Source organism: Pseudonaja textilis, chromosome 11 (genome assembly GCF_049901715.1).
Source record: "Pseudonaja textilis isolate UNSWEBS1 chromosome 11, rPseTex1.2, whole genome shotgun sequence".
Taxonomy (NCBI): domain Eukaryota; kingdom Metazoa; phylum Chordata; class Lepidosauria; order Squamata; family Elapidae; genus Pseudonaja; species Pseudonaja textilis.
The window spans coordinates 719,498-744,243 of NC_142000.1; the positions used below are offsets into that span (position 1 = coordinate 719,498).

General features: G+C 46.9%; 1 protein-coding gene across 1 annotated transcript in view; it reads right to left on the bottom strand.

Moving 5' to 3' along the window:
• SF3B3 (splicing factor 3b subunit 3) overlaps positions 1 to 24,746 on the bottom strand; it is a 38,694-nt gene that overhangs the window by 8,386 nt on the left and 5,562 nt on the right. The window contains exons 4-17 of the mRNA XM_026714332.2: positions 23,788 to 23,960; positions 22,628 to 22,769; positions 21,535 to 21,647; positions 20,783 to 20,920; positions 20,599 to 20,702; positions 20,219 to 20,384; positions 16,712 to 16,807; positions 16,080 to 16,152; positions 5,502 to 5,653; positions 3,918 to 4,073; positions 3,186 to 3,341; positions 2,547 to 2,690; positions 1,508 to 1,630; positions 50 to 204 (exon numbers count right to left, since the gene is read on the bottom strand). Of these exons, the coding sequence (XP_026570117.1) occupies positions 50 to 204; positions 1,508 to 1,630; positions 2,547 to 2,690; positions 3,186 to 3,341; positions 3,918 to 4,073; positions 5,502 to 5,653; positions 16,080 to 16,152; positions 16,712 to 16,807; positions 20,219 to 20,384; positions 20,599 to 20,702; positions 20,783 to 20,920; positions 21,535 to 21,647; positions 22,628 to 22,769; positions 23,788 to 23,960 (1,891 nt within the window). The remainder of the gene's footprint in view (positions 1 to 49; positions 205 to 1,507; positions 1,631 to 2,546; positions 2,691 to 3,185; positions 3,342 to 3,917; positions 4,074 to 5,501; positions 5,654 to 16,079; positions 16,153 to 16,711; positions 16,808 to 20,218; positions 20,385 to 20,598; positions 20,703 to 20,782; positions 20,921 to 21,534; positions 21,648 to 22,627; positions 22,770 to 23,787; positions 23,961 to 24,746) is intronic.

Sequence of the window (24,746 nt, forward strand, 5' to 3'; positions counted from 1 at the left end):
CCTAAAGACCCCCATGCCCCCCCACCCGCTCTGCCCCGTCTACACGAACCTCAGGGTGTTGGTGGAAATGGCCACAATCCCCTCCGGGCACTGCTCCGAGGCAAAGCCAGAGGCAAACTCCAGGGTCTCGTAGGAGAGCGGGGTGAGGTGGAAGCGCGACTGGTAAGAGTAGCTCAGCCAAGAGCGGCTGGACATCGCCAGGACCTGGAGCGGAGCAAGAGCAGAGACAAAGCGTGGCCGATTTCTCCCGGGGGCTTCTTTCGTGTAGGAAGCACCACTGGGGTCCAAGATCCTGCCGGCATCCGGGGGGGAGGGGGAGGGGGCGGTGCCCAGGCCGAGCATCAAAAATGTTTCTAGGGAGCCCTAAAACAGACCCTGTTTCATCAAGAACTGAGGGTGGATCAGGGTTTTGCAAGCAGTTCACAAACAACTTGAAGTTTCGACGTGCTCCAAGCGAAGCCAGGTTGAAAAAGGCTTCCTGAGATCATTTTTCCTGAGTATTTTGACATTAAATGCATAGGACATTAAAGGCCAGCAGCACATGGTGGGGGGGGTCCTCACTTGACTGACCAGCTCTGCCCTGCCTGAAGGATGCTGGCACAATGTAAGTGATCAGGCTGAGCCCGAGGGAGGGGTCAGGAAGGTCATCAGCCTCGCCCTTTGCACCCACAACAGGGGAAGTCCAGCCCGCCTTGACTTACACGGACTTTCATCTACCACCAATTTGTCCATAGTTCAGAGGTGGAATAAACTGGCGCTCGCTTGGGGGCTAGGCTTGGCTCCCGATTTCTTGGGCCTAGCAAAAACTGCCAATGAATCTTCACATTTTCTGACCTGCATTTTCAGGTTTCTGAAGTTACTACCGAACGACCCCCTCAGTTGTAACAAAAGCATAACAGAACAAGGGGCTGTGGCCAGTCCTTTCGACTGCAGCAGCTGCCACAATGTCCCATAGTTATATGACTGCCACTTGCGACCTTCCTGCTGGCTTCTGACAAGCAGAGTCAAGCTGGCAAGAAGTCAGTCATGCGACATCACCCTCAGCAATCACACACCATTCACTTCACAACCACAACCAGAACTGCTGTTGTAAGTTGGTGTGGTCACGATTTTTTGCTTTATGAGTGTCCGGTTCCAATTTCAGCCACAGCTCCCTGTCCAAAATGTCTTAAAATTCCCAGCACCTGATCACAATCTCAGCATCTTCCAGAACAAGCAACACGAACATTGAATATCATCCCTATTGTACAAAGAGACTCAGACAAGCTTCTTGTTTTTCTATATAAACTTTTCCAGATAAACTCGTCTTCCCCTCTCCCTCCTCTCCAACAATATTCCTGCCAGCCAAACACAGCTGCTACTTTTACTCTGTATTTGAGAAAAAAATAAAGCTTCATAAACTACGTCTCACTATGCCCCTTTAAAAACCCCAACGAATATTCCTGTGTAACGTTTTCTCTTTCTCCCCGGGATTGCCTCGCATTCCATGGCAACGTGTCCCACTCACCGCTTCCTGGCCTTGCATCCGGACTCTGAACAGCTTCACAGGGCGGGACCCAAGGTACCTGGTCCTTGTGTCAGACAGATCACCAGTGACAGGATCAAGGACGGTTCGGAGGAGCACACCATTCTAGATTGCAAACACAGAGAACCAAAAGGAGAGCGGAGCAGCCAATTAACTCCAGGGTCCAAGTCCACCTTGATTCCAATACCTTTATCATTGCAAGCTCCTCTCTGACCTGAGAGCATGGATAGGCACAGCACCGTTACTACAGCATACAAGCCCTTCTGACTTCTCCAAGTTAAGAAAGGAATGCAGCCAACAACAGCAGAATCTTTGCAGTACGAGTGGAACTCTTTTCCACCACAGAAAGTCCTGCCCCACAGAAAGGGGGACGAGGGGGGGCAGAGAGCAGCAGCATTGATGGCCAACCACGTCACTTGGAGAGTTGAAGGGGCCCTTCCTCTTCCTCTTCTTCTTCCCCAGGGAAGCAGCCAATCCACACCAAGGACTCTCTTCTCTTTCGCCTCCTCCCTGAATCTTGGGGAGGGGGGAGAACCAGAGCAGCAGGACCACCCCCACCCAGGCCCAGGCTGCCCATTTACTGGCTGCGCTGGACAAACAGGGTCAGAGGGAAGGCGGCTTGTCAATGTCCACCCAACCCAGCCAAACGTCATGTCTTGGAGGGAGACGGGCAAGTTTCACAAGAAGCCGCCTGCATGTTAGTGGAAGTTTCCATCGTCTCATCTTTTGGAAAAAAAATCTCTCCTCTAAGGCATTCAAGGCATGATGATGACTTTATTTTTGGCATTTTTCCTGTTTTGTTTGATCATAAAAGTACTTGGCATAAAATAAAATCTGGCAATTTAAAGGGGAGAAACAAAGAAGAATGTTCCAACAGGTTTTCCTCTGCTGGACTGAGTGCCAGAGGACGTGGCTACTTCCTGGAGCAAGCGGCCGCAGAAGAGCTGCCCCGCCTGACTGGAGCACGGAAGCCCACCCAAGGCTGCTTCGAGGCTGGAAAGAGTCCCTGGGGATTCCTCACCTGTAAGCCAATGTTCAGGTACAAAAACCCAATGGAGCTCCGTTCTCCCAGCTCATCTTGCTTCTCGGCGCCACCCATTTCCACGATGCACAAGGATTCCGGCTGTGCGGGAAGAGCCTGCATGCTCAGAGGCTGCAGACAGTCCTGGGGAGAACAAAGGGAGCAGGGAGGGAGATTCCCTGTTGCGTTAACACACCTTCAGGGCCACCTGGAGCGCAAGGGGAGAGGCAGCTCTTTTCCGCCCCAGCCCCAAGTCAGGCTTTTAATTTTTTCATGGATTTCTACTGGTAAACAACGTCCTTTTACTAATGTTTCAGAATCCTTATTGGTTGGGGCTAGAAATGCATCTTTCTTCCAGAATGCCCAGAAGCAGAGGTGCCCGCTTCAGATGGGGAGGAAGATGGCTTGCCAGGCATTTAGTTAAAATAGGGCTAAAGTGAATGAAAGTTTTTTTATTTTATTTTTTGGGGGGGGGGGGTCAACAGCTCTGGCAGAGTTTCCACGATGCTCCTTCTTTTTAAGCACTCATCTTCAGCAGGCCCCACCACGCTCAGCATATGCTCATCCAGAGAAAATGAAGCGTACACCTTAGCATAATAAATGCAGTAATGCAGAGAACGCCTCAAGCCAGCCACTTACCGAGGGATCCAGGGAAATGATCCGTACGGTGTTGTCTACCAGCCCCACCGCAAGGAACCGGGAGCGCTGCTCTCCAGGTGGAACGTTTGCCAAACTCATGCACACAACATCGGCCGACATCTCCTTCCTTTCCGTGTATTCATTCAGTTGCCCAGACTAGGGAGCAAAGGGACGAGAAGAAGAGGCGGCCAATGAATCGGAAAGGGGCTAAGCTGACGCAGACTCTCAGGGCAGGCAGCGATCAACTGGTCCTTCTCCAAGTTAAGACAGGAATGCAGCGAACAACAGCATTTATATCCACTTGCAGTGTCCTGCAGCCACTTTTGACAAAACTGGCCCATAGCAAACAATGGGTTCACTTAATAACCATCACAACAAAAGGTTGTAAAATCAGACCAGTTGTGTGAGTGACCTGCTTTATGACTGTCACGACGCACAGCCATATTAGCGGGCCCCATTACAGTTGTAAGTCAAGGAGGAGCCATTTTCCAAGCCACCCTTTTTAAGAAACCGCCCACCGCTGAGTCGGCAAGCAAAGGCTTCTGTGAAGGCTGCCAGCCAATGGCCGTCTTGGGAAGAAGGTCCCGGCTCCTGACTGACGGAGAGCACCGGCCTTTGCTACGAGAGCCTCTGCTCCATCAAGGCCGCCCTGCTCAGAGCCCCAAACCAATCTCCAGCCCCATCAGTCCTCCTTTACAACCCAGCTCAGATCCACTTTCTATGCTCACGTACTGGATCCATCTCGAAGTAAACCAGCTCTCCTCCGGTCAGCGCAATCACCACTTGTCTCTGATTCACAGCGCATTTGACAATGGTTTTTTTCCCGGGTGTTTTCCATTCGTTAACTCGTTTATCGGCTCTTATGTGCCTGATGCCATCAGGATAAACCTGAAGGGAGGCAGTGGAGAGGTGCTGAAAAGGCGGCAGCCGTCATTGCTTGCCCACCACAAACAGATGCCCCCCTTATGGTTAGCAATTGTCTTACAATTCATGATCATTAAACTTTCCACTCCAAGTAATCTAGGAAGGAGGAGCAGCTCAGTAACCAGCAATTTGAGAAATACTACAGTTGTTTTTAAAAAATAAGCCCATGTACACAAACCTGAATATTTACTCTTTTTTTTTTTAAAAAAAAAAGGATATAACAAAAAGACATTTTCAGAAGCATCTGTAGCAAAGAAACACTAATGGAAACCTCCCAAGAAGGGCTAGTATTTTTCAGGAAGTGTCAATTCGGTCACTCCGGGAACAGTTTGCTCCTTTGTAAGAAGTGAATTTTTTTGGAAGAGGGAGCAGTTAAGGGCAAGTTCCCTGGGATGGGAAGTTTTGCACATCCTAAGAAATCTATATTATTCAAATCATAAAAACAGCTGATAAGCAGAGTAACTCTGCGCTCTGGCAGCCACCTGAAATTCACTTACACTGATCACACCAGCACTGTGCTATTTTCTTCCCTGGTTGCAAGCCAGCAGCTGTTAATCCAACCCAATTACTCATCCACTTACAAAGTAATGTTCCCATCAAGACAGCCATAACATCACATTGCTGTTTTGACCTTAGTAAGAAACAACTCAGCTGTCAGCCCTTCTGGGTAACCCAGGCAGAGAGATGACACAATGAGCTAAATTAACAAAATCTGGCAAGACTGAAAGCACCAATTTCCATTCTTCAAATTTCATTGTTTGCTCCATTCAGGTGGATCCTCCCTTTGGCTGTTAAGCCATTGGGGCTTAATAGTGTTTCCCAGGCAGCATTTCTTCTCCCTTTCCCTCAAAGTTACCCATGGATTCCATCCCAACAACAATGATTTTGGGGGTGGGGCAGGGGTGGGATTCTACCAGTTCTGTCCACCTCTGTAGAACCAGTAGTTCTGAAGAGCAGCAGACACAGAACCGGTTCTGTATCTGGTGTTGTTCTGGCCCGCCCACCTGGGCGCTTATCTGACCTTTACTTCCTGCTTTTTCAACCGCAGCTGCTTTGCGCGGCACAGCTGCAGTTGAAAAAGCAGAAAAAAGGGCTTTTCCAACCGCTGCGCACTTGCACGCAGCGCTGCTCAGCTGTCCGGGCAGCTCAGCAGGTTGTAAACTGTATTTGCGCGACTTGCGCATGCACACGCCACACAGAGTGACAGAACCGGTAGTTATACCAGTCGGATCCCATCTCTGGAGTGGGGGGTTAGGAAGCAAGGTGCAAAAAGAAAGAAAAAAGGGCCCCCAAACTCATCTCTGCCTCAAAATCAAGCCCTCCCTCATGGCGAGTAGTTTCCCTTAGTGGATCCGACAAAAGGGCAAGGCGGCTGTTAAGCCGTGGCCTTACCTGCACCAAGGCATCGTCTCCCAGCAGTGAGCAGGACAGGGTGGGTGTGGTCCCAAGGAACCCGGAGTCAGTCACTTCCTCCACGGTTTCTCCGATGGACAGGACTAGGGTGGCATTGACGAAAGACACAATGATGTAAGCATCAAATTCATCTGGTGGGAGAAGAGGAAGGGAAGGTTAGAGGGAGGTCTGTGATGTAAAGATGAGCATCTCTGATCATTGCCATAAGGCACCCAAGGGGAAAATGTTTCACCATTAGGAAGCCGTGGCTAATCTCTTCAGGGAACCAAATTTGACACATCAGGTAAAAAATATCAGAAACCTCAGGTGATTCACTGGTTTCTGATGTGAACCTAAAGAGTAGGAGCAGTTCCATCCGGAGCCCGGAGGTGCAAAAGTCCAGAGGCGAATTCTGAGAACAGTCACATGATCAATCTGCAAAACCATCAGGCTCAGTTAGGCCTCCCAGAGCCGGAAAGAGACACGGAGGCCACGGAGTTCTTGGATCCAAATGTCGGCCTCCAGCCTGCAGAGGGCGCTCTGGCTCCTGCTTGAGCACAGCTGCCAAGGAAAGGGAAGCCCTCCCTCTCTAGGGTCCTCGGTTTGACTCTCAATTTTCCTGGTTCATAATCAGCATAATCTTCATAATCCACAGAGCAGGATGCTTCTCTGCAATTGATTCTCCACTGGAAACTATTATGGTTTGTTTCAATTCTTTGATGCCTCCATAAACACTCAATTGCAGACCCAGGTGCTTAGTGGCACAGACAAGACTGTGAGAATGCACAGGAGACTCCAAAAACCCACAGCTCCAGTGCCTCATAGGCATGACTAATGCCAGCCATCTTATTAGATGTCGGGCAGCCCAAGCCATGTAACACCAAGGCTATCCTGTTAAACTAATCCCAGCATCAGATTGGGTGCTCCAGGGCCTATGTCAGGTCGACACCCAAGGCCAGATCAGAGCGCAGCTTAAGCCAGAGAGTGAATCGTGCCTTGCAAAGCTGCAGTCAAGGCTGCCATCACTTGGGTTGAAACCATTCCTAGCGATGCCAGGCGCATGGCTGGTGCCACTAGAAACCAAGGGCAGCACATTAGACAAGCCTAGCAGAGAAGCAGTGCTTGCTTTTTCCAAAGGGTTGTTAGTAAGGTCACTGTGGACACCACGAAAGTCCTTCCAAGGCCTAACGAAGGAGGCCAGTGAAAGTCAGCAGGACCCTCAAAAGGTATCCTCCTCCTCATTCACAAACCGTTTTCCACCCGGAGGCCAAGAATGGAAAATCTGTCCAAGTCAGGGATGACAAGTCATGAACAAAACAAAACAAAAGAGTACTTTTGATAAGACGACACGCATCTGTGAACATAACCAGCGCTAATGTCTTTGTTGGCTCTATATTAAGCTTCAACATCATCTTTGGGCCAGCAATCAGATCGCACGAGCCCCTCAGAGGAGAGGTGGTGGCCACATTCCCCATCAGCCTCTGACCCTGCAGTCAGAGAACAGAACCCAGACGTGGCAATTCACAGCAGCAAAGAGAAGGCAGTCATCTCCTCCCTGTAGTAAGGAGGGGCCAAGGACCCTGGAAGGCTCAAGACAGATTGGTGGTGGCAGGAATCTTTTACAATGCAATGTTCTGCAGTTTTTTGCTGGGATCTGGTGAAAAACTCCCATTGCAAGAATAGATTGGCTTAACAAGCATGTAATTTGCTTAATGACTGTGGTCACTTGCTTTACAACTGTTGTAAAAATTGTTGTAAAATCAGGTCACATGGACATTCCAGGCTCTACTGTGATTGTTAAGTGAAGACTACCTGCGTACAACTTTAATGTCACTCAGGTGATCCAGTGGCAACCAAATAACTTCCTGATAGCATTTTTACTCCTACTCCTCCCGAGAACAGAAAAGCTTCAGAATAAAGAGTTGACATTGTAGGTCATCTGCACTCCTAGAGTCTCAACATCTTTTTTACAGTGTGGTGACCAAAACTGGGTGCTGTCAGCCCTGAAGCCATTTTTTATGCTGGAGCCATTTTGAGCATTTTCAAGGCTCTGACATGTAAAATTCAATTCAGCTATAAAACTTGAGACTGAGATTGAGCGGTCTTATTAAGGCTTTATAGAGTGGTATTAGTAGTACCTCACTTGATCTTGATTGTATCCCTGTGTTAATGCAATTTAGGATTGTATTCGCTTTTTTGGCTACCGCCACACTGCTGGCTCATATTTAGCTGGTTGTCCACTAAGACTCCAAGATCCCTCACAGTTCCTGCTATTGAGCCTGGTTTCACCCAGTCTATATGTGTCCTTTTGGTTTTTCTTGCCTAAGTGTAGGACTTTACTTTTTTCTACATTGAATTTCATTTTTTTAGACACGGCCCAGGGTTCAAGTCTGTCAAGATCCATCTGGATCTTCTAGGGTGGTTAGCTATACCTGCCAGCTTAATATCATCTGCAAATTTGGTAAGTTCCCCTTCTATTCCCTCATCTAAGTCGTTTATGAAAATATTGAGGAGTACTGGGCCTAAGACGGAATCTTGTGGTACCCCAAAGCTTACTTCCCTCCGTTGTAGACTCTAACTTAGACTATAGGCTCAAACCATTGAGTACGGTTTGCCAACCAGTTGCGAATCCATCTGGTGGTGATGCTATCTATCCCACTTTTTTCTAACTTACCAAGAAGTAGGTTGTGGTCTACTTTGACCAATGCTTTACAAGATATAAAGATATTCTAAACAAGGGGAACTAAAATTGAAACAAGAACTGGAAAATCAAGGAATTGATTTGGCCTGGTGGGGCCATTCATCCAAATACAATCAAGATACAAGAAAGATGCAGAATTGTATGGATTTTATAAAGAACCTTTAGAACTAGACCAGATATTTTTAGAGACGGATGACAAATTAATAAAATTATATATAGCTATTTATTGAATTTTAAAATGGAAGAACAAGAAGTAAAAGAAACAATGATAGTATGGTCTAAAATTTTGGGATATACTATAGAATTAGATAAATGGCAAAAACTTTGGGAAAGGAATTATAAATTGATGATGTCAATAGCTTATAAAGAAAATTCATATAAAATGTTTTATAGATGGCATTTGCAAGGATGGCAAAGATGTTTCAAAATCTATCTCCCAAATCTGCAAACAGATATCAGGTTCTTATTATATGTGGTGGACTTGCCCTATGGCAAAAAAATACTGGTCAAAAATAAAAGAATGGCGAGAAGGAATGACAAAACAAAAAGACTTAAAACCAGAAATGTTTTTGTAAGGTATTTTACCAGAAAAATATATTAAAAAGAATTACATATTTAATTTTACATGTGATAGCAGCAGTGAGAATTGTGTATGCACAAAATTGGGAAAACGAACAGAGGAAAATGTAATAAATATTAGGATGTGCTGAAATGGACTAACTTTGAAGATTAAGGATGACACAGAATATTTTTTAACTTGGGAACTATTTTATCAATGGTTAGAATATAGAAGTTAGAAAATTAAAATTGAGGAGGATATTGTAAATAAAAATGAAGTAAGCGTGTAACTAAATAATGAATGTTGAATAAATAGGATAAAGAAATATGATTATTAGATTTGGAGGACAATGGTAATAAATGTGATGTTTATAAAGTCTGATATTAACTGTATGTTAAAACTGAACAGGGTGTTTAATTAAATAATGGAAAGGGTTTAATAAGGATAAGTGAAGATTATGATGAATAGACTGAATAACCGTTATAATTAATATGCCTATAAGGTTTGTTATTTGTATTTAAGAGATTGTAGCCAGAAAGTCCGCTGCCATTGTGGGGATATGATAATTTTATATATAACAAAGGAAATCGCATAATAAAAAATAATTTTAAAAAAGGACTACAAGTTGAGTATGGTTCATCAGCCAGTTACGAATCCATCTGGTGGTGATGCTACCTATCCCACATTTCTCTCACTTACCAAGAAGTAGGTTGTGGTCTACTTTGTCAAATGCCTTGCTGAAATCCAAGTGTACTACATCCACAGCATTTCACTGGTCTGCTAATTTAATCACTATGTCGAAGAATGAAATAAGATTGGTTTGGCATGATCTTAAAATGATCTTCAGAAAAGCTATTAAGACTGTTAGGAATTCTCAGCAAAAGTAGAAAATCCTATTTACACAAAATGAAAGTGTTAGCATCAACTACTTGAAATTGCTTTGGACTCTTCCATTAAACAGCCAGCTGTGGTCCCTTCTCACTCTAAAGAAACTAAAAAAGCCACGTTGCAAGGAGTAGTCCCACATTGGCCCCAAAGATTCCTTAGTGCAACTGGAAAACACGTTCCAAATTTAGAAGGCCAGAGTATTCCAAGACCTCCCACAGCAGGGGGGTCAGGACTAAAAAGACCAAAGAAGTATTTTTTGGTTGACAAGGGGAGCCACGGAAGTCCCACCGGCCCTAACCAGCAGGATGCCTGCAGTCGAGCCACACGCTTTGCCCAGCAACACTCCCCCCCACCCCATAGCAGCCTTCAGCTCCTCCGTAGTTATTTCCCTGGGCAAAGACCCTCCTGGGCAAAGAGTGAACCGCAAGGCTCAGCTGGGCTTTCTGGTGCAGTGGCACGGGCCAGCTCCAGCCTCCTGGACTCGGGGGCATTTCTAGCTAGCCTGAAGTCATCTTCCCTGCCCCGCTTCCCTCCCCTCCCCCCCACAAGGAAACAGCGTTAATCTTTCTAAATCTCATTGAATAACAGAGTTAGAAAGGACCTTGAAGGTTATTGCTAACATTTCACTTATTTTTTATGTTTAGGTGATCTATATAGTGACTAATACGATAATTGTGTACCTACTCATCCTGGTCCATTCTGTAATTCTTCCAATGCTAGAACTCAACAGGAAAAAAGCAGCCCCATTTAATTTTTGGTTGTCAGCAAGAACTGCTAACTAGAATCAGCTTCCATGGACTCTGCTCAGTCAAGAATTAAAGTTCAGTGTACTTCTTCTCACTTGCTGGTCATTGTGCCAAAGCTTGAAGAACTAACAGTTTCAAGAATCAGAATTCTAACATGTTGCAGGCTGATGGTCCCAATATGCTAGACTTTGCCCATTGAGCTGTTAGGGAAAGTGAGAACTGAGGGTTCAGACCAAAGTTCAGACCTAGTTCAAGTTCTCGGTGCGAAGCGAAGAGAGAGCTCACATCCAGCATTTTGTCTTACTGAAGGCAACAGGATGAGCACCTACGTGACTGCAGATTGTCCACGCCTATTGGATTTTCTAGGTCTACTGGAGGCTCTTTCAACATACTCATTGGAAGACTGAAACAATTTTTAATCTGATATCCTAGATACTTGTAAAGGATTTGCAAGATGTAAGTAAAGTAAATTCCAGTGTGTGCCATTCTGATTACTGATGCCTAAAAGCACTCCAGGGGCAAGCCAGGGGTTCAGCAGAAAGGAATGAACTAGATGGCAATCACCAAGCAGCCCAAGCCCCGTGTCAGGAGCATGTGTGAGAGCACAGAACAGATGTGGGGGCAGGGGCACGAGAGCCAATTCTGTGCTTTGGTTAACACCACAGACAGACATCTGACCTCAAGGCTGCCCTTTGGCTTCTCTTCACTGAAGCAAAGCAGGGGGCAATTCCAGAGGCCGGAGAAGTTTTAGATTTGCAGAGATGCTCACCAACAGGTAGAGTGTGAGTGGGGAAAATGTGCAGGTACCCGGTACAAGCACTAGTGCGGCCGAACCTGGCTTTACTAAAAGGGAGGAGTGGGAAGCCGCAATGAAACCAATCAACGTGTTGCCCGCACTGTGAAGGATGCCATCAGGAAGAGCCTTTGTGTGGGGAAACACTGCATACGCAGGTGGGAAATCAATGGATGCTCACAACGTGGACTGTGGTGATAGTGGGGTCTTTCTAGCTTGGGGCGATGGCAGCCATGGAAATACCGGAGCTGGGTCCACTAAGCCCGACTTCTCCGGATGGGTGGATTTCGACTTCTGGAATTCTCAGCAATACGGCTGCCAGCTGAGGAAGGTGGGGGATGCTGTGGTACCTCCCAAGTCTTAGGTTAGAAGTTATCTAACCTCAGTACCCGTAGAGAGTAAGAACTCTATCTTGTACATGAATTCCAAAAATTGGGTGTGTTTAAGATTTGGTAACCAACCTGAATAGTTATATCAAGATTCCCAAGTTTTATGGAATATGGAAACGAACACATATTCTATCTATTAAAATAGCTTAGGAGACCCTAAGTCTACTTGAAAGCACGTGGGAAGCCTGTGCAAGCGACATTATCTCAGTCACAGGAACGTGAAGAAGTTCTAGGTACATGAGAGAAAAATACTTTTGCTGTACAGCTACGTGAGCAAAGCTTCCAGTACAGAGAGGGCAGCGTGGAGAGGAGACCCTTCTTATCCCAAGAGTCGAGGCAAAGTGTGGATCCCTTCAGCCCCAAAGGCCAAAGATTGAATGTCTCAAAGCTGGTGGAACCCACTACACAAAAAGCACCACATATCCTGTAGCTTCAAGTACACACCTGTGGGAGGAGATCAGCACCTCCACTGCCAGCCACCTGTGAAAGAAAACAGAAGGCTTGGTATTGGTAGTATCATACCCACATACCAGCCAAGGTTAGCATTTGTCCAGAGTTGTACAGACACCACAGAAGAGAGAATGAAGAACTTCAGAGGCAAAAACCAGGGGCCTACAGGATTACCACAGCGCAACCATCCCAGTTCTGGGTCATTAGCGCATGCCAAGGTAAACCACTGAGAATTAAACAGGCCATCCGGTGATACATTCCAGGAAAAGCATTAGGAAAAACCCAGTATTGGCCCAGTAAAAGCTCCATCTTAGCAAATGGTCTCCAGCATTTGAGAACAACAAATCTGATTCTACACTTAACACCTGGATGGAGCAATTTCCAACATCTTCCTGGGAAAACCTACGCGTACAGGTAGCCCTCACTCAACGATCACCACCAAACCTGGAATTTCCACGATAAGTCATTGCATTTAAGCAGGTCACCACATGACCTGACTCTTTTTTACAATGGTTATAAAGTGAGTCATGGTGGTCATTAAGTGGATCCATTCTCCCAAATGAGCATTTTTTGTCAGATTGCCAGAGGCTGGCAAAACAAAATAGTGCAAGTCATATAATCGCAGGACGTGGCAACTGGTCATGGATGTGAGCCATCTGCCAAGCACCCAAAGGGCAGCCACATGACTGCGGCCGGGGGTGGGGGGTGGGTGTGTGCGCTAGCACAAGCAGCAGTCATGGTTTCAGTGATGGGTTGGAAGTAACTTTCGGGGGGGTCTGTCGTAACTTCAAACGGTCATTAAGGGAGGAGTACCTGTAGTTCTTACTCAGTTGCAGCAACCATGCTACAAATCCCAAGAGGAATCCCAGGGAGGAATATACAGAGCTGCCTTCATGTGCTTCCACTCAACTGGCATCTAAGTCACAGCATTGACTTTATGCTAAAAAATCTGCAGACTAGTCCAGTTGCTCTCTCAGCATCTCTCGGCTCACTGGCTCTGTGTTAGTACAGAGAGTGAAGCCAGTCAGAATCCATGGGGGGGGGGTGTGGGTGTGTGTGTGTATGTGTGGAACTAACCCTGTGTCACTTTCATTATGATTGGGGGGCTGGGGTGGGGTGGGGGGAGGCTGCAGTGGTGCTCAGTCTCAGCCCCTCCAATCCTGGGCCATTCCTGCTTCAGCTGCTGCAGCCCTTTGGCAAATGTGGGTCGGTGGCCGGGCGAAGGCCACCCAGGAGGAGGGATCTCCTTCCGGATTCATTTGACTAGCGCCGTAGAGCAGAGATGGATCAGGGATAAGAGGGAACTGCCCACTGAGCTGTGGGAAAACCCTTCAGCGCTGCCAAGAATTCCACTGTAAAATGAGTGGCCATGCACATCTTTCAAACACACAGAGCAACCAAACGGATCCCTCAGAGGCCTTAAGAGGTCGTCCTCTGTCCTAGGAAGAGATTTGGAGTGGCCGCAATTTACTGTATGGTCAGAAAGTGATCTCCTGGAAATGACAGCTGTCAGGACCTTCCATATTCAGATACTATCTCCTTTGCTGTAAAATAAAAACCAGTTCAAGAGTGGGCTCACGTACATGGTTTAACAGTCACAACTCATGAACAAGATCATTTTCACAACGGAGTCACAAACCAACCAAGATTCCCCTTGCTCATGGAAGTGGCTGCCACCCCAGACAATAAAACCTTAGACTCCACCCCCCCCAAGACCAGGTTATGCACTGAGGAAGGGGCACTGCCAGGTACCTGGGCAGCCAGCAGAGATAAAGCTTCTCTCTGCAGCCCCATTTCACATGCCGGCACTCCCAACTGGCAATTTCTGGAACAGGCTTCAGGGTCACCTTAATCCCAGGAGGACAGTCAAAGAAGCTGACTGCCCAAACTACGTAGTGCTGTGTGTGACCAGGGCTGTGTGTGTCCTGGCTGCCCTACCTCTGCATCTGTCTGGAAAACCCTGGCAGGGGGCCGGGCGGAAGCCGGGGGGGCAGGCACTACACGGTCCACGATTCTCATCAGGCTATCAGCACGTGAGGGACTTGGAATCAGGCACGATGCTTCCTCAGTCCAGTTCCTCTCATTCAGCCCACATATATCCTGCAGGCTCTCAATCCACCTGAGTCCCAGCCACCCCAGCCACCGTCACCTTCTCATTTCAGTATAAGCACAGCCCTTCTCCCGCTGGGCTTGCTGCACAGCTCCCCTCCCCCCCCTCCCCTCCCCTCCAGCAAGCAGGGTTGAGGTACCTTCTTTGCCTAGCCGGCCCTTGCACTTCAGCAACAGAGCCCCCGTCATCGGCCCGCTCTGTGAGCCACCTGCTGCTGCCCTTGGTCAATTTCACGCCCACCTTCCACTTTCTCCTCCGGGCTCTCCATGCCAGCTACTGTTCTCCCCCTGACGCCCTCCCAGCAGCTGACCACACCCCGCTGCTTCCACCCACTTTTCTCCAGGTACCACAACTGGCCACCTAAATTGGCTCTTCCTTGCTCTGCAGCTGCTTGGGCTGAAATGGTGAGCAGCCGCCACACGGCACTCCCCAACTGATCTAGAAGGCACATGCAATGCACTCACCACCCACAACGCTAACATTTCCTGAAGGCAATGAAGACAACAGTAAGTCCAGTGCCAACCTCTTGCTGGGGCAGGCCGGTATGTTATAGCTTTTTCCCTGGTCCTTGTTGTTTATACTTCACCTATCCACACTAAATTCAGCCTGTCACCATCCAGCAATCCTCAAAGCTCTTACAAATTTTCTACAGACCTACTTCTGCTATTTATGCAGCCTTATTACATAGGACACCTCAAAAACATCCAGGCATATACCACATAAAACAACTTTCCACCCTCTGAATCACCACTTAAATGACCTCTTTGAAAGATGAAATACCCCTGAGCTAGCTGACCGCGCCCCTTCATAGCAAGCTCCTCTCAAGGGAGCCCAGCCAAGAGAATTCCACAGGGAGCAGAGCAGAAGGACCAGCCTGGCCCAAACTTTCATCCTGCTTTGTGGCCAGCTCTTTCAACCAGAAACAGACCGGCAGAAGTGGTTGCTGTTCAAGGGAGACACGTATTCCCCATCAACAATCCCACGGCAGCACCCCACAGTATAGCTTAAAGTTCCAAATGTGCTCAAACACAGCCCCACGGAAACCTACCACAGTAACCCACACAGGATACAACCGAGGCCTGGCATCTGCATTTGATGTACTAACACTCGCTATGAAGACAAAGTCCAGCCATTCCCCAACTCTGGTGGACATTCAGATTCTAGGAAGTCACCAAACTACAATTTTAGGGGGAGTGCGTATCCCCTGTAGTTTAACCTCCTCTTGCCTAACTTGCAACTAACTAGGAGTACTTCAACCTTGTTTGTACTGATTTTCAGTTCTGATGAACTGAACACCGCAGGCTAATGTCCCACTGAACAATCACCTTGGACTGCAACAGAGAAGGAGGGCAGAACTGGGCTTCATCGAGATCCTGGTTTCCCGGCCTCCTCCCACTAGGCACAAGATGAAGCCCTGAGGTATATTATGGTCACAACTAGAGGCATTCAAAATGCTTTGAGACAAAAAGTTTAGCACATGACCAGTCACCGTCTATTAAGAGGAGCAAACAAAAAATAATCATTCGGGAGCTGCCCTCGCAACCGACCATGCAGTCTGGCCAAGCAGCTCCGGTTCTTGGCCCTGATCGATGAATGGGTGAATATAGTGATAAATACGTAGAGCCATGCGAACTGGCTCCAAGTTAAGTGCCAGGGAGAGCAGGGCCGGACCACAGAAGCTGAGGAGGGAGGGGAAATGACTAAGAGGGCCCCAGAAATCACCCCAGGGTCCAGATAATGCTATCACCAGGAGGCACGTTAGACCCACCAACCTTGTGATAATCACCAATTACCCAAAAGGCTGCAAGCGGTGGTGCCTCGCATTAGGACCGCCTGACACTACACGCCCACCGTGAGTTGTGTGCAGACCAGCCGTGCCCAGATGCCTCAATCTGAGCCATGCTCCATCCCAGTTCTCTCCACACACGAGAACTCTTCCTACCTTCAATGTGTCTCCTCACTGTCCACACGGCATTAGGATTACCGGGCAACTCTGAGACCGCCATTTCAGACACCTAGCATGGTACAGGACAATAATTTAGATGCAGAAGATTTGTGAAAATGAAACGGCCTTAGAGGCCAATCGCAAACACAACAGAATCAGGAAGTTGCAAGCCCTCCTTCCTCTTTATACAGCTAAATCCCAGACATACAAAAAAACTTTGAAAAGAAAAAAGTAGGGGAAAAAAATAGCTTTTTTTGGGGGGGCGGTGTTTGCATTTTTATCGGACATCTTAACAAGAGAAAGGAGGGTTGGGTCTGTTTTACTCCTTTACAGGAAGGCATAGGGACTCCCAGGCCTTTGGGTGCGTCAATCTGACTGGCAGCAGCTCTCCAAGATCCCACGCAGGGACAGCCATCCCAACCCTCCTCCCACCCCCCAGGACGTGCCAGGAACTGGTCCTGCCTTGTAGCCAAAGAGGGATCACCAAAAGCCTGCTTCCCAGACACAAAAACCTGGAGGGAAGAAGCACAGCCCTTCGGTCATCAGCACAAACTAAAGCAACGAATCCCTTCTCAACGTTGGGCTCAGTCCGTCAGGTGGGGCTCCACACTCATTCAGAGGCTTCTTACCTCGAGGCCGTGTCTCAGGACCCTCAGAGACGAACGAGGGCCCCTTCCGCACGCCACATACAGCTGAGGGGTATCTTCGTTTGCAAGATCAGCAATCTGCACAGAAATCCCAAAAACGGTAGTAAGAAACCAGGCCAGCCGGTTTCTGTTTCTCTCCCAAAGCAGGCTGTCCCCATCTGATGGGACGGGAACCTGGACAGAGACTTAAACCTGGAGAATTTAGCAGTACAACGAGGAACAAACCGCAGGATTTAACTGTAAAGTATCACTTTCCCCAGGCCATTTGTCAGGCACCCTAACTTTAAACAGACCACAGCACTTGCCCCCCAACATGGCCTCTTTCTGTCAGGAAGTGCTTGTTATACTTTGCTCGCTCACCTAAATGAAGGCCAAAGAAAGTTTCCTGTCACTCACGGCCATGGGTAAAAAAAACAATTTTCTCCCAAGTCTCCTGTTTTACAAGCACTTTGAACCTTGTCCAGGTTACGCCCATATATTCCTGGCCTGCTCCAGACACCCATTTCCTCCAGCCCCCCTTATTGCCTCTCAGAGCGAAGTGAGAGGGCCCTTCACGGGGCATCTTCCCCAAGGACCCTGGCCTGGCACACACACACACACACACCCCCCGAGGCTCCTGGCCCTGGCAGAGACCACCCTTCTCCCAGGCACTCCTCTCCTTCAGTGCCCCCTCCCTCTGCAATAACGGCTGGTTGCAAAGTCAGACGTTCAGACTGTATTTAATCTCTTTGTCCCTCTACCGAGTCTTTCCCAAGGACCTGGGACAGGCAGCTGTTGTTTCACTGTTCCAAGGAAAGCTGCTTGTTAGAACTGACTGGTGGCAATTTCATCCATCTTGATGGGGCTCCAGCGGCGTTCCAGGGGTTTGGGGGTTGCGCCCAAGGCGCTTGGTAGTCTCACTGCTTTCCTTTGCCACAGATGTTCTGCTTCTGTTTGCAGGTCTTTGTAGTTTGTGATCCCCCCCGCCCCCCCAGTCCTTTCTCTTCTCTTCTCTGTACTACCACACCCACTATCTAGACTTCGTCTTTCCGACTGACAATTGTTAAGTCTGGGGTGTTGTTGCGTGGCAGAGTTTGAATGGCCTGTTTGAATTCTAAAGTCTCAGAGCACCTTAACTTTTCCATTTTCTACAACTGTCTATTTTGTGGTCCTACCAGGCAAATGGTATTTCATGCAGATCTTCCAATTCTTGTTTTTTTGTCATGCCATTGTTTGTAGTCAGTGCACCATTTCCTTGTAGCAGCTACCCACGGGGACGGCTGTTTCTTGAGCTGCTTTGCTGTCAGTTGCTGTCTGCTCAATTCTGGCTCTGTATGCCTTTGTTCCTAAGGCTTGGCCTTGTGCCGCTAAGAGGAGCCCCTCCGCCTCTGTCTTCAGCTTTCCTGCTCTTAGTCATTGCCAGGTCTCAACTAGTAATCTGTGTGTGTGCGCGCGTGTGCGTGCACGTGTGTCTACGTACACACTGGCCATGTAATAATTTGCCTTGCCATGTCTCTTTTCTATTCTTCATATGGTCTCTCTTGTGGGCCAGCTTCATTAATTAATTAATTAAGCCTTCATTGTGTGCTAGCATCAGTGTATCTTCTTTGTCATCCTATTATCTCTTTTATTCATTAAACGTGAAACTCAGTCAACCGAACATTTAAAAATGTATCACTAATATAACTGACTGGCACTAACGGTTGATATGGGTTGCTGCCAGCATCCTAGGTATCAGCCAAGTACCTTAAACTGTGAGTAGCGCCGTTTTTTGCAGTTCTGCTGGTTTTATTGCAGGAAGCTGCAATTTCTTCATGTATTTTGTAAAATTCTTGGGCATGGTACCACGTGCCCCGATGACGATGGCTATCACTGTGACATGCTTCATCTATAATCGCATAGTTTCGATGGCCAGGTCGTGATATTTCGTGATTTTCTTCCGGCTTTTTTCCTTCAACTCTGGGGTCTCCTGGTACAGCAATATCAACACTTTGGTTTTCGACAACCATTTGGCATGTTGTGTTCCAAATGACAATCTATATTCGAAAGTCTGACAAGATCTCTCTTTTTCATTTTCAACAACTTTTTTCACTTTTTGGATACAGGTAAGTCGTATTTTTTACATAATGACCAGTGGATTAATTTAGCAACTCGGTCATGTCTAGCTTTGTAATCAGTTTGCATAATTTTGCTGCACTCACATATTAAATGTGAAACAGTTTCAACCGTGTCATTGCAAAGTCGGCAGTTTGGATTGTCAGTGGTTTTTTGCATCTTCACTTTCACGGCATTAGTCTACAGTGCTTGTTCTTGAGCAGCAACTATTAAACCGTCCAATTCTTTCTTGATGGTTCCCATCTTAAGCCATGCCCATGTCAAGTTGTTATCACATTTTCCTTCAATGTTTTTCAAGTGCTGTCCATGCAAAGCTTTGGTTTTCCATCCATTTAATCTGTCATCCAGAAGGCACAATTCTGAGGTGTGAGCAGATGGCCCTGTTTAATCAAAGGGATCCGGAGCTGGCCAGGCAGCCCCTCAGGCCCTGTGCCATGCAGGGTTTTACAGAGAGCGAACAGCATCGTCAATTGGCAGAAGCCAACCAACAACTGGCACAGAGAAGTTATACAGCATACCGAGGAATGCTCTTTACTGCCCACAACTTGTAAAACTTCTGTCACCTTCCTTCCCTCTGAAATGATACACACACAGAGAGACACAAAGATCCAAATGGCTCCCATCCTGATGACCTCCAGGAGCTATTGAAGACCTGACTCTTCTCCCAGAATTTGGGGCAGGTTGATGGTTCAGTACTATTTGGAAGGGGCTTTTTTATTTAAATGTATCCCTTTGGGATCCTTATGAAGTCTTTTTCTATTTCCTGTTATTGCACTGTTTTTTCACAATTTTTAAAAATTATGGTTATTGTTGAGCTGAGCTCTTTCTTGTGTTTGGTCTTAGACAGCAAATATATTTTGATTGATGTATTATTTGTAAAGTATGTAATATTTATAATGTAGTGTTATGTATAAGAATTTATGGAAAACAATCAATTTTATTTGCCAAATAAAAGGGCAATTTCTCTGAAAGTAGTGATTCCTTTTTAAAGAAAACGTATCTTACCATTTTAATGATGAAGTTTATAATTACTACTAATGGAAGGGAAGGAGTTGCGTATTGTGGCATGATGACAAAACCCAAACGCTAAACTGTCGCACAGCTTATGGACCTCCTGAGTCCTAACAAAAAAAGGCTGGCCTGCCAGCAGCAGGCAGGCAGAATTACGTAACATGTGGAATTATTCACCATGAACAGAAACTAACCATTTGCTCCCCTAAGTAAGGAAGAGAGCAGTAGCTCCAGAGCAAATTTCCCTAGAGGAAAAGCAGCAGGCAGGCTGGCCTGCCCTGCACTTCTGTTGTACGCTGGGGCTCTACTAGCTCCTGCCGCAGCGAACTCAGCACCACCCGTAAAAGCACCACCATTTGCCATCCACGTGGAAGAGCAACGTACCTGGCAGGACAAAATGGGAGAGAGGCTGTCCAGCTCATCCACCAATACCAGGTTTTTAAGGGGCCGGGGCTGGAAGAAGAAGGTGTCCCCCTCCTCCAGTGGCATCGCCGAGGAGAACTCGGGCTCGTCGTCATCATCTCCAAGGTGGGCAATCTGGTAGAGGTAGCTGCAACAGAAGAGGGGCAGGAAGGGACAGGCAACCAGAGAGGCTTCACGTCAAACAGGACGAAAGGGTGAGGCTCCCGCGTTGCCTTTCTCTGCAGACTGCCTTCCCACGCCTGAAGGACCTCCAGGTATGGAGGAGACGGAACTAGAATGCAACCAGAACCCCGTTTAGGCCCACTTCTTGCTTGGGAAGGGGAACTGGAGATCTTACTTACTGGTTTCCAAACTCAGAAGCCACAAAGAGAAAGCCTGTTTTCAGCACGCACATGGCTGCAGCCACAGGGACAGTGTCAAAATACTTCAGCCGGATTTCTGTGACCTGAAACCAGCACAAACTGCATGAGACACTCCTGGTAGTTTTAGGCCTTTTTTTCTCAAACTAAATGTGCTCAGACTTACCATATCTTCATCAGTCTCCAAGGTGATTTTAAAAATATCACCCTGTTCTGTTTGAGCTAAGAAAAAAAACATAGACTTGGTCTTGTGGGTAGCAGAGCAGACAAAGATCATGCCTCTCTCAGGGTCATCCAAGTCATTCTGTCGAAACAAGAGGACCAAGTTAGTGGTTGAGGTAGAAAGGCTGGCCTCGAAGGGCCGAAGGCAGCTGTGAAAGAGCACCTCACTGTCTGCATTTCTGCTGAAAAGCCTGCAATCAACTAGAGGAAAAGGGGCTAAGAACTCTCCTTGATGAAGATGAGCACATTTCTGTTCTCTCTGGAGGTCCTAAAAGATGTGAGCCCTCCTCCATAAGGGCATGATGATGCAATCATGCTCTCTGATCAGCTCTCTTCTTCGTTCTCCAACTGGACAGCTTCATGGATAGCTTTCCATGTTCCCTCTGTCAAAGCCCTGTTCATCCTTACAGGGAGACATGAGCACGATAAAGACTCAAAGGACAGAAGTCAATGATACAATTAACAAGGCCAAGATTTTCTATATTTTTTCTTATTTGGGGGGAAATCTGGAGCTTTTATTTTTTAAATGTAACCATTCCACAGCTTGCACCGAGACCTTATCTTCTGCCTATTTCCTACCATTCTCCTTTTCCTCCAAGGACTGCAGAAATGAGGTTTAGGAATACATTGGGATGGGGTTTTTTAGGTACTGAGGAAATGATGTTTTCAGAGGAGTAAAGGTCACAAGATACTTACCCTCCTCCTGGGAATTGGACATCGAATATCTGGCTGGTCACCGAAGTTTTTGTAGGTAATATAGTTTTCAGAGCAAATCAGTACCCCACTTGGACCATCAGAGCCTCCAGGAACTATGGAACACAGTCATAAGCACGGCCAAAGGACAAAAGGAGCTAAGTTCATATTTATTTTCTTTATATAAAAAGGAAAAATTATTTCTGGCAACATTATTTTTTTTCTTTACATAAAAAGGGGAAGTTCTTTTTGGCAACATATATTATTAAAGTTCTTTGTGGCAATCTTTCGGCAAAACAATTGAATGGCAAACACTGAGAGGGCTGCATCTCTCCTTTCAAGTGTTCGCCTATCATTATTGGAGGTCGATGATAAGGACTGGGAGACCAGAACCACAGCAAGGAAATGTGTAAGTGAAAAGGAGGAAGAGAAGTATTAAGAGGCCAGAGAAAGAATGTTCTGAAACAGGTTTTCAGCTTTTCAAGAAAGAGACTTTAAAATGCTGTTGCAACTTTGGAAAAAGCGCAGAGAAGAGCAACCATGATTAAAGACCTGGAGACTAAAACATATGAAGAATGGTTGCAGGATTTGAGTTTGGTTAGTCTATAGAAAAGGACTAGGGGTGACATGATAGCAGTATTTCAGTATTTGAGAGGCTGCCACAAAGAGGAACAGGGTCGATTTGTTTTTCAAAGCACCAGAAGGCAAACAAGAAACAATGGCTGGAAACCAATCAGGAGAGAAGCAACCCAGAATTAAGGAGACACTTCCTGTGAGAACAATTAACCAGTGGAACAGCTTGCTCCAACACTGAAGGTTTTTAAAAAGAATCTGAAACAGTTTAGGGTCTCCTGCTTCAGCAGGGCATCGGACTAGAAGACCTCCAGGGTCCCTTCCAGCTTTATTCTGAATGATTGCTTAGTTTTTCAGAATAGAAGATCAATACACACAATCTGTTTGTTAGAGGATGAAACAGCACTACTAAGATTGTATTAAAAGATTCTCTGGCATGTACAAAACATAGAGAAAACTTTCTCCAAGTTGATGAACTCTCTAGATGTGCCTTTTTCCCTACAAGGGCTGAGAAAGAGGGTACCTGTTATCAGAAAATTGCCATGTTCCTCCAATGGTTCGCTGTATTTCCTGACCACATGGTTCAAACCTAAGTCCAACTCATAAAATGTCAAGGTCTGCTGGGTGTTTGCTGCAGCTTCTCCAGTGGGGTCATTGTCAGCTTCCTAAGGGGAAAAATACCATTTACGTCCCATGTGAAATGTGAGTAGTTTATTCTTTTTAAAAGTAAAATAGGACATGTCTAGTGGAAAGCACACTCAGGATGTTTTATAATCACCTGTAAAAACTGGCATAATTCAACAAGATCAAAGGGTTCCTATCTGTCCTGCAAAGCTTCCTGAGGCTACCCTTTCCCTAAAGGCCTTTGCAGAGCCCACCCATCCAGAGCTGAGTCAACGTGTCCAGAGCAAGCGTCCTCAGGAAGCAACCCCCGTCTTTACTGCACTACTTCAGACCATACAGGCTCAGAAGCCACATCAGGCCGAACGCTCTTCGCACAACCCTGAGCTGCAGTGCAGGCGCTCCTTTCCGCTGCTTCTCAGGAACGGCCATTCTGGCCTCAGGTGGGAGATAGCTATCAATAGCGGTAGCTACACTGAAAGTCTTACACTCCACCAGCTCTCCATCCCACTGAAACCATCTCACGTGGCCCATGTGTGCACTGAAGGATTACAGTGGGGAGGGGTGTGTGTGACATTTTAAATTTTACAATGGCCAGAAGTGTTTTGTGCTACATAAAGCATCCTTTTCAAGGCCACTGTAGCTTCAATCAGTTATTAAATGATGTTTGTAAGTCAAGAGTAGCCTCAGCAGAGATAGATAGCACAGAATCACAAAGTCCATGGAAATGGGTCCAGGCTGACATTTTCATTCTGTCCACTCTCCCAATAGCTGCAGCTGCGATCACCACCCGAAAGGGGGGAAGGAGAGGGTTTGGGAGAGTCTCCTTCCAAGCCAGTGTTAGCACCCCACAACCCCAAGCTAAGCCTGCCAAATCCCTGCCCAATCAAAGCACAGAGCCCCCCTCGTACATCCCTTTCTTGTGCTGAAGAATGCCCTCACGCTGCAAGCCCAGAAAGGGGCACTTTCAGAACTACAAGCCAGCCACCAGTGTTAACAATCTCAGCAAGCCGACCTAACACCAATCTAATGGTTTTAGAAATCCTTTGAGAGAGATACTACCTCGTAATCCATTTCCAGGCAAGCAAACATGGGATTTTCAAACCCAACATCGACTCCAACCACATGATAAACCAAGGTGTTGGCCTTGTGGGCTTCCAGTGGGGAAGAAATGGTGAGCCGAGCAGCTGCGTCTCTGTTCAGGATGTACACAAGTTTCTGCTTCTCAATGGCACCTGCAGGCAAAGAGAGGAAATGCTGAGCCCCTCAGGCTCAATGTCAAAGCCGCCCAGAGCTTGCCCTGCTAAGCCTCTCGAGACGCCTCAGGCCAGCTGGACAGGCAGGGCTCAGAGTGCCACTTCAACGGGGGTCTCCTTGCCCTTCCAATATGAAGTTCAGAATACAGAATAACCGAGCTGGAAGGGGCCTTGGAGGTCAACTAAATTAATCAGTTTAGTTTTCCATCAAAATCTTGTCCAGTAAACATGCGGTTTAAAGCTGGTCTATTTCAATAATCTCTCTCTATATATGTATCACACACACAGGAAGCAAAGCTAATCTGGCGCTGAAAGAAAAGGTAGCCCCATCAGAGGAAGAATGAGAGCTGGTTAGTGCAGAGGCTAAATACTTGGGCCCTGCTAAGAGACTCGTTGCTGCTGCTCTTACGATCAAGAGGCATGACGGGCAGAAGGAATAACTTTCGAGGAGGGAGAAGAAGAGCCACTTCCAAGACGATGGTCAGGCAAAAGAAATGGAAGTCTGGGCTGAGTGGGTGTCTCAGACCAGACCATCCCCAGCTCTCACAAAGGCGGGGGGAGGGGGGAGCATGGACAGGCTTGCAAGATTCTATTGCTAGAACCTTGACGTAAAAATCCTATTAGAACTCATGACTTTGGTTTTCTAGCTTCACCTAGCCTGAACCTTAACAGCTGATATCAATCTTGTAAGTCTGAATGTGCTTTCTGCACTCTCTCTCTCTCTCTCTCTCTCTTGATCCTCATGAGAATTATGGAGCTTCTTGT